Source organism: Medicago sativa, chromosome 5 (assembly GCF_051527215.1).
Source record: "Medicago sativa cultivar Bolivia chromosome 5, Bolivia_mono, whole genome shotgun sequence".
In the NCBI taxonomy this organism is placed as follows: domain Eukaryota; kingdom Viridiplantae; phylum Streptophyta; class Magnoliopsida; order Fabales; family Fabaceae; genus Medicago; species Medicago sativa.
In genome coordinates, this window is record NC_140753.1 from 1,480,674 (window position 1) to 1,490,546 (window position 9,873).

Genomic DNA, 9,873 nt, shown 5'->3' on the forward strand with positions numbered 1-9,873 from the left:
AAATAAGAAGAATTTCAAATTACAAGGTTAAAATATGTGTTTTTTATTTTAGAGAGTCATTCTTTCAGACATCGTCTTCATTGGGTCAATCTCGTGATGCAATATGATAAGATTTATTAATTCAATTGTGAAAAATAAGCTTGTGTATGATGCAATACTATATGTAGGCATTACAACCACAAAAATTCATGACAAAATGTGAAGGACGATAAGATGGACAAATCATACCAAAGCATAATCAACATCACCACACACATACAATCATACTATAAATATAGATGCACCCTATCAACCCCCTCTCAAATTGAATTGCATATTTACATCAAAATTTATTCAGTTATCACATTAATTTGATTTAATTGGTATCAAAATGGAAGCTGCTAAAACTGCTGATCCCATTCCTCTTATTACACCTTACAAGATGGGCAAATTCAATCTCTCTCATAGGTACCTATTATACTTTCAATTTCAATGTTATGTTTATTTCACTTTCTATTCAATTTCAATATCAATGCTTACCTTATCTTGCATTTCAGAGTTGTTTTGGCACCACTCACTAGAATAAGATCCTATGGCAAAGTTCCTCAACCTCATGCTGTCCTCTATTACTCTCAAAGGTCCTCTAAAGGTGGTCTTCTTATAGCTGAAGCTACTGGTGTCTCTGACACTGCTCAAGGCTATCCAGACACACCAGGTATATGGACTAAAGAGCAAGTTGAGGCATGGAAACCCATTGTAGATGCTGTTCATGCCAAAGGTGCTACATTCTTCTGTCAGATTTGGCATGTTGGAAGAGTTTCTAATTCTAGTATGTATTTAATTTTAGGCTAAAACCCACTTTTTGCCCCCTAAGTTTGCAAAAGTTGCGATTTTGGCCCCCTATTAAACAAAATAGCATTTTTGGCCCCCTTCGTCCAAAAATTACTGAGAAGAGGCCACGTGTCCCAAAAAAGGGGCATAATTGCAATTTTTCTAAAGATAAGGGGTCTAAAAAGCATATTTCCTTTATGTTAGAGGGTCAAAAGAGCATATTTCCCTAAACATAGGGGGTCACTAATGCTATTTTTTTTAATAGGGGGCCAAAATCGCAACTTTTGCAAACTTAGGGGGCAAAAAGTGGGTTTTAGCCTTAATTTTATCAAATGAGCAATTAATTGACATATTTTTCTAATTTTTCAAGTATTACTTTTAGGTGGGAAAGAAATTTTTGTTAGAGATGATACTTATTTTATACTCCATCCTTCCCAAATTGTATGTCGCTTTGGGAAAAAAATTGTCCCAAATTATACACCTGTCACTTTACAATACCAATGAAACATTAATGTTACTTTTTCTATTATATCCTTAACTATTTATTACTTTCTTTTCTTTCAATTCTTTCATTTATCTTTCACATATCATTTATTAAGGACAATTTTGTAAAACAACTCATAATTTTTCTTTCCCACACAATATTAATTACATTTCTTAATACGTGTGAAATGCCCAAAACGTCATACAATTTGGGACGGAGGGAGTATTCATTAGTTTAATTAATTACATGTATTGTATATATTTATTAAACACATTTATATACACACTCAATATATTATATGCCTATATTCCATACAGTTTGTCAACCAAATGGGCAAGCACCAATATCTTCAACAGACAAACTACTCACACCACAAATTGGAGGTGATGGTACTGAAATGCCACAATTCACACCACCAAGGAGGCTAAGAACAGAAGAAATTCCTAATATTGTCAATGACTTTAAACTTGCTGCAAGAAATGCTATTGAAGCTGGTAAATTCATTTATCTTAAATTTCTCCATAATTCAATTGATTCAATTTAAGAACAGAAATAACGACGTAAATTAGAGAGATAAAAATTGTTACAAAGGTATGACATCTGTAACTCTTAACAAAAACAATAAGAGACAAACTTCATATTTTTACTCTCTAGTTTAATTACTATAATAGGAAGACATTTTACATACTTGTATTGTGAAAATTGTAGGTTTTGATGGGGTTGAAATCCATGGAGCTCATGGCTACCTACTTGAACAATTCATGAAAGATAAAGCGAACGACAGAACAGATGAATATGGTGGAACCCTTGAAAATCGTTGTAGATTTGTTTTGGAAATTGTTGAAGCTATTGCAAATGAGATAGGTGCAGAAAGAGTTGGAATAAAATTATCACCTTTTGAAAAATTTGGAGATTGTGGAGACTCAAATCCCCAAGAATTGGGACTTTATATGGTTAATGCCCTCAATAAATATGGTATTCTTTATTGTCATATGGTGGAGCCATGAATGGAAATTGTTGATGAAAAAACTGAATGTCATTATAGCTTGGCACCAATGAGAAAGGTTTTCAATGGAACTTTTATGGTTACTGGAGGCTATGAAAAACAAGATGGAATCAATGCTATAACTGAAAATAGGGCAGATCTTATTGCTTATGGTCGTTTGTTCATATCAAATCCAGATTTACCAAAGAGATTTGCACTTAATGCTCCTCTTAACAAGTATAATAGGGAGACATTCTACACTTCTGATCCAATTCTTGGTTATACCGACTACCCTTTTCTTGAATGATCCATGAGGTAGCATCCAAGGTGAAACTTCCATATATTATCCAAGGTGAGTCTATATTATATATTTAAGGCTTAAGTGCAATTTTACCCCCCCTATTTTGACTGAATCGGAATTTTACCCCCCCTATTTTAAAACTCGGAATTTTGCCCCCCATTTTAATGTTTTTCGGAATTTTACCCCCTCTACCACATTATCTTATTATCCACCTAATTAATTATTTAAATTAAATAATTTTTAATTACAAAAAATAAACAACTTTTTAAAAAAATCGAAAAACACTTTAAAAAATAACTTAAAATGCAGAAAAAAATTCTAAAAAATACTAGAAAATAAAGATAAAATGTAGGAATTACAAAAAATAAATAAATTTTTTAAAAAATCGAAAAAACTTTAAAAAATACCTTAAAATGCAGAAAAAATGCTAGAAAATAAAGATAAAATGTAGGAAATAAACCTGAATAAACGAAAAAATCCAAAAAAATACATGGAAAATTCCATTAAAAATACATGGCTAATATTTGGATGATCAATTATTAGGTGTATTATTGCACTCGTATATTTGGCTAATGATCATCCAAATATTTACAAGTGCATTATGTTTTTTTTCATGTATTTTTAATGGGATTTTTTTCCGTTTATACTGTTTTTCCATGTATTTTTAATGGAATTTTTTTTGTTTATTCTGGTTTATTTCCTACATTTTATTTTTATTTTCTAGTATTTTTTCTGCATTTTAAGGTATTTTTTTTAAAAAAAATCGATTTTTATAAAAAATTATTTATTTTTTGTAATTCCTACATTTTATCTTTATTTTCTAATTTTTTTCTGCATTTTAAGGTATTTTCTAAAGTTTTTTTTCATTTTTTTAAAAAGTTATTTATTTTTTGTAATTAAAAATTATTTAATTTAAATAATTAATTAGGTGGATAATAAGATAATGTGGTGGAGGGGGTAAAATTCCGAAAAACATTAAATTGGGGGGGGGGGGGGGGTAAAATTCTGAGTTTTAAAATAGGGGGGGTAAAATTCCGAAAAACATTAAATTGGGGGGGTAAAATTCCGAGTTTTAAAATAAGGGGGGTAAAATTCCGATTCAGTCAAAATAGGGGGGGCAAAATTGTACTTAAGCCTATATTTAATGTATGACCATGTCTCAACAGTCAACAGTATTAACTCTTGTTGTGGAAACTTATAAGAGACAAAAATGAAGTTGGATCACTTAAATAACAATTTTGATACTTATATATTTTACAGGACACAGATCAATTGATGGAGAAACAAAAAAGGTCATGTTAAACAATATCCCGGAACACCGATTAAGGAAGCCTTAAAAGGAAGTTTTTCATTGAGAGGGGTGGTATAATCAAATAACCGATCAATTACTATCTATTATCTGTTTATAAAAGTCACAGTTAAACCAATGAAAAACGCTCTTTAGGCATTAATTGTTGCTTCCAGGCACCTTCGTAATGACGAAAATACTCCTAACAACAGTTAATTACTTTTTAGAGAACTTTTCAAATTGATTAAACTGATTTATAAAATGATATGAACGATCTAAAAAGTGTCGAACGACATTTAACTACCGTTTTATAGTGAACAACACTTAACTCCCACTAAACCCAACGATAGTTGCAATTTTTAGTAATTAGAGGGTGCACTGCCCGCAACAACCTCCTAAGCCAATAACCATACATGGTGAATAGAGACTACTAATTTACATTAAGCACTACCTATTTTCCTAATTATACGACCCTTTTGATAAAAACAAGGGAATTAAGAAATTTAATTGTTTTATTAATTTTGTTGACAAATGTTATTATTTTACAATTTACCCTTTAAGTTTTTTTTTTTGTACTAATTAGGTCCTTAATATTATTTCGCCATAATAATTTGGAGGATTTTTTTTGTACTAATTAGGTCCTTAATATTATTTCGCCATAATAATTTGGAGGATTTCAAGTTATTAGACATTTAAAAGTTACAATTAAATAACTTAAACCTAACTGATATGTAAAATACTTAAAGGACTAACTTACTACAATTAAATAATTTAAAGTACGTAAATGGTAAAAAAAAACATTTAAATAACGTAAGTGGTAAAAAAAAACTTAAAAATCAACTTGTTATAATTAAAGATCTCGTGTATAATTTAGAAAAGAAAAAAAAAAGTACTAGTAAATTGCAGGCAAGGCATAATAGGATACATACAATGCATTTATTACAACTTTGTTGACAACCTTGTTTTTCTCACTTCTCATTGGTCAAAAACAATGGAGAGAGAAAAAGAAAGAGAGAGGATAACAACATCATGTGAGTATGAGAGAGAAAATTGTCCAAAAATTGTCAAAAAGTGGCTGTCAAAGTATGATTTCTCTTTCCTTTATTAGTCAATTTACATATGTCATACACACTTGCCTTGAATTGATTCCTAGCATCCAATTCCATCATCAGGCACGCATTATTAAATTACTTGACTAAAATGAAATGAATGCCTCAACAGTGGGGGCAAGTTGATGGCGTACGTTCTACTCTCTACTACTGTGGTATGAATTGACAAGTTAAGATACTCTATGATCCTTCCAAATAAATTTGAGTTTGCTTTATGGATGAAATTATTTTTATCATATTATTTATCTTACAACTAACTTCAAACTACCAAATCATTCTGACCAAAATCGAATGGTTAATACTAAAACAAAATCATTTTACACGAACTGAAAAGAACGAACGTAGATGGGTAATTAGAGAAAAACATTTATGCAACCACCTTATTGGGAAATAAATAAAAAATGGTTTGTTGTCTTTTTCGTTGAAAAAAGGGATATGGTATAATCAATCAATTAATCAATCACTATCTACTATCGGTTTAGTTGCCGTTAAACCAATGAAATTGCTCTTAAGTTCCCTAAAAAAAAATTGCTCTTAAGTCATTCATTATTTGGTTTCATCCACCTTATAAGTTGTCATGTAAACGATTATTCAAAATTTAAGGCACTTAAGAGCATACAAACAATCGGTTTAGTTGTCATGCAAATGATTGTTCAAAATAATGAATCACCTAACTGATTTACGGCAAACGATTGTTAAACGATTAGGTGATTTTCAGGTAAGGGGTAGTTAAGTGTCGTTTAACACTTTTTAGATTGGTTCCCTCAAACAATTGTTCAGAAAAAGAGTAAACTAATCAATCTTATAAGTTGTCATGCAAACGATTGTTCAAAATTTACGAGTAAATTGCAGGCAAGGTAAGGCAACTAAGGATGTTTATTTCCTTTAGTGAATTTGCATATTTTTCCTCAGTTGCCATAAATTGATTCTTACGTAGCATCCAATTCCATCACTATCAGGCACGCATTATTGAATTAATTGACTATAGTCAAAAATGCCTAAACAGTTGGGGGTCAAGTTGGGTGGCGTTTAGCCTGGGAAGGGACAGTTTTTTCCCACCATGGGAAAGTGTCCTTTTCCAGGACAGGTGGCAGTGGATGAACCTGCTAGGAAAAAAAAAACAAAAAAAGAAACTGTTTTTTAATGTTGTTTGCTTTTACTAGTACACCCCACCCTATTTACTAACTACAACACTTCAGATATATTTCAGAACACACAATGCTCCTTCCTCCTTTATCGTTTACGCCATTCCTCCTTCTCTCCAACAGCTAAATAAGATACTGAACAAATTGATTGAAAAACCTGGAAACGCCATTTTCATTAATTGAAACTTAATCTCTCATTGATTACTTGGGCAGTGCAGGTGTTAACACAGAATTGAAATAAGAACATAATTAAAATACATAAACTCAAGAACAGCTAATTTGACCTACCCAGAAATCATAGACTAATGAACAACTATTTCATGGAATCTTCGATACAATGCAAACTAAAAAGAAAATTATTGCAACCAATAAACATTTGACCTTCAAAATTGTCGTTCAGCCTTTCCAAGTTCTTCCCTTAATCTAGACACCTCACAGATCTGGTTTTCTTTCAAACCTTCAATTTCATCAGCTAAATTTTTGTTAATTTGACAGATTTCAACTTTGAAAAAATATTCCATTTCACTTAATTTTCCAATGCTTTCCTTCTCAAGTAAATGGACATCCGCTTCAAAAGTTCTCCGTGTTTTGGAAATCTGGATCTCAGTATCAGTACTTTAATGCTCTAATCTATGGTTGTTGTCAGCAAACAAAGCTACCCATGCAATGTGAATTACTGACATTATTCTTCTTTAATTCAAACTAAATAAATAATTTCAATGTTAATCAATTAACCAAATATAATACAAAAATTAGTAATCAATGTTGTTATTCCAATGCCCTTTTTTTTTTTTGACCGATTCCAATGCCCATTTTTAAATTTAAATAAATAGCTATATTAATAAACTTAACCTTTAACCTTACAAACCTCAAACTGATGCCAACAATTTTAATTCCTGTAACCTTTAATTTTATTTGAATCTTGTCAGTTAAATATATAATCCTGAACTGATGCGTATATTTTTTTTTTAAGAAACTTAATGTGTTTTATTATAAATCAATGTATATATTGATTTATAATTTCTTCAAAAATTATAAATCAATGTATACATGAGGTACATATGCCAATACAAATTTATAACGTGTAAATTAATTCTTTTTTTTTAAAGGAAGACAAAATTAATTTATGCCGCACATAATTAACGTCAACAAAATTAATTTTATGTCACATAAAATAGTCCACATGATTTAATTTTATGTCACACATTATTTATCTTTTTAATCAAATTTTAAAAATTGCTTAGATCCTTCTAACATTTAATTTAATGTGGCAACATATAGTAAGTTAAAATAAAACATACGCGCCAAAAGCATTAAATTATTTAGTACAAAATAATTACCTGGGTAAGAAACAACAAGCCGAACAGAAATTTCCAGGGCCATTATTTAGTACAAAATAAATAAATAAATAAAACAAATGATAAATAGTTTTTAAATGATTTTCGTGGGGTCCACATAAGGGTCACACAATACTCAACAAAAAGTATAACAATTATCAGGTAATTAATCTTGACCATCCAAATAAAAAACTATTAAATCAATGGTTAAAAGTGCAACTTTCCCATCATGGGAAAAAACTATCCATTCCCATACTAAACCTCACCGTCAAGTTGATGGAGTACGTTCTACTCTATACTGCGGTGGTATGAATTGACGAGTCAAGATCTCTATATTTTGCTCTCTCCAATTTATTGGATACAATCATACTTACTCTAAAAGCCAGTTAGGTCAAGCTATTGGCTTAGCCCTAATTCTATGCTAATTTCCCTCCAAAGTACTTAACCAAAGAGTGCTTTGCAAGCTAATGGGGACACATTAAATGCTGGTACATGGTTTGAAATTCAAATTTCCCTCCTAATGAGTATATGTTACCTTTGTTATTCCAACTACTTCATTCAATGCATAACTTTATGTTTCAGCTTCCCATGCAAACTCTATGCACTATATATAGGTGTGCCCTACGCATGCATAAACTTGCCATTCTCATTCCTTCTAATTGTTTCTGCTTACCATTACTCTTAACTTATCATGTCTTACCGCGAATTTGAAACGCTACTTGCACTCCACTGCTTGAAGGGTGGGTGATTTACTTTCCATTGTTATTCTCTAAACTCTTAACTTAACATGTTTTTGATGATTTTGTTATGAATGTGCACTAAACTGTTTTCGTTTTTTATTGTTGTGATCAGCTCCTTTGGATCCAAATCCTACAACTGATGTTGATAAGATTGTGAATGAGCTGAGGCTTCAATACAGGACCGTTTGCTGTGAATTCCACGTTAATGAGGTGAAAGATTCACTTTGATTTAGTGCTATTATACTTTTCACCCTATGAAGCCTTTGTTGTGTAAACTGATTATTATTTTTTGATGCTTGATTCATGCAGGGGGCTGTTATGCTGCCAAAAATGTTTGTTACCGATTTTGGGGATCAGATTGGCTCCTATGTCACCTTTATTGATACTAACTATAACCAATTTGAGATTTTGGTGGAAAGGATTAACGGATCTGTGTATCTCACCACTGGCTTCAACGCAATTCGCGACTTCTACGACATACACATGGGTGGCTGGGTGCTAATGGTTTTTTCGGGTTTAAGCCAGTTTGGTATAAATGCCATTAACAGGCTTGGGTTGGTTGTTACCCCCCCTACGTTCACTCCTCCCATGCGTTTTGAGATTGCAAAACCTCTTGCACCAGATTTCGTGTACCAGAATGTCCCCATAACAACTGAACTGTTAACATTTCGTCACAAGGACAACAGCTTTCAGCTGAACACTGATGTCAAGCTGACTAAGTATGACGTTACATCTGGCTTTTTGGTAAGATGCCCTCTTAATGTTTATATCTATGCCGAGTTAATAAAGTTTTTGTTCTAATGGAAATAAACTAATTACTATTTGATCATGTTGTAGATGCTGCCCTATAATTCTTTTGGCAGATTGGCATTGGGTAAGAAAACAACTTCTGTAGTTATTGTGGATGACTGTGGAAATACATGGAGATGCATTGCTGTGTATGGCACAAGGCCATATGCTCATATCAAAATTGGTGGAAGCTGGGGTCGTTTAGTGGATGCGCGTAGACTTGCAATTGGGGTAAAGATCAAAGTTGGTGTTCCAAGTGCTGGGCAGAATGAGACTGTCTTCATCGCAGTCAAACGTCGAAATGTTTTCTAGGGCTGATGTTTAGTGTTCCATTGTTTGTGTTTTAATTGGAACTGATTGAGTCTTTATGTTTTTCGTTGTTTCAGTTAGTATTGTGTCCACTTTTTTTTTTTTCCTGTTAAGTGTCGTATCAGTTGTTTCGTTTTGATGTCGTTGATGGATGTTGTTCGAAGTATTGTAACGTGTTATGTTAATTCAATGAAGTTGTTATCGTTTTGTTAAGTTTTGATTATTGTTTACGTTTTCTCATTATCATTTACCTAAATGGTTACTGATAACGAAGTGTTATCTCCATCTTAATGTCCATTATGTATTGTTTGGTGGATGCTGATGTATATTAACAACTCAGTCAATCAATTTTTACAAAAAATAAAAAAAGAGGTCCATAAAATTAACCTACTCCAATTAGCCTTCGCCAGTTTTTTTTTTTTGGTTCCCAAAAATTGAAGCTGATTCACTAACCAGTTATTGAATTGGTGCTATTGGTACATATTATTAAAGTGCAAGTTGATTAAATTTTTGCAAACAAAAGTCTCAAATACGCATGATAGTAAGTTTTAGTTAAGGGAAAATATAATTGATGCA

At 31.7% G+C, this 9,873-nt stretch overlaps 1 protein-coding gene and 1 pseudogene across 2 annotated transcripts; both read left to right on the forward strand.

Annotated features, from left to right (window-relative positions):
- The first annotated feature begins 168 nt into the window (after positions 1-168).
- Positions 169-4,031, forward strand: LOC146918964 (putative 12-oxophytodienoate reductase 11; annotated as a pseudogene). The gene is made up of 5 exons (XR_015011313.1): positions 169-447; positions 537-808; positions 1,612-1,788; positions 2,003-2,631; positions 3,841-4,031. The product of XR_015011313.1 is annotated as a putative 12-oxophytodienoate reductase 11 (transcript).
- Positions 4,032-7,826: 3,795 nt separating this feature from the next.
- Positions 7,827-9,510, forward strand: LOC146918965 (uncharacterized). The gene is made up of 4 exons (XM_085712217.1): positions 7,827-8,199; positions 8,312-8,409; positions 8,509-8,943; positions 9,037-9,510. Exons 1-4 carry the CDS (start codon positions 8,151-8,153, stop codon positions 9,298-9,300), a joined length of 846 nt encoding a protein of 281 aa, XP_085568343.1. The 5' UTR covers positions 7,827-8,150; the 3' UTR covers positions 9,301-9,510.
- Positions 9,511-9,873: the final 363 nt, after the last annotated feature.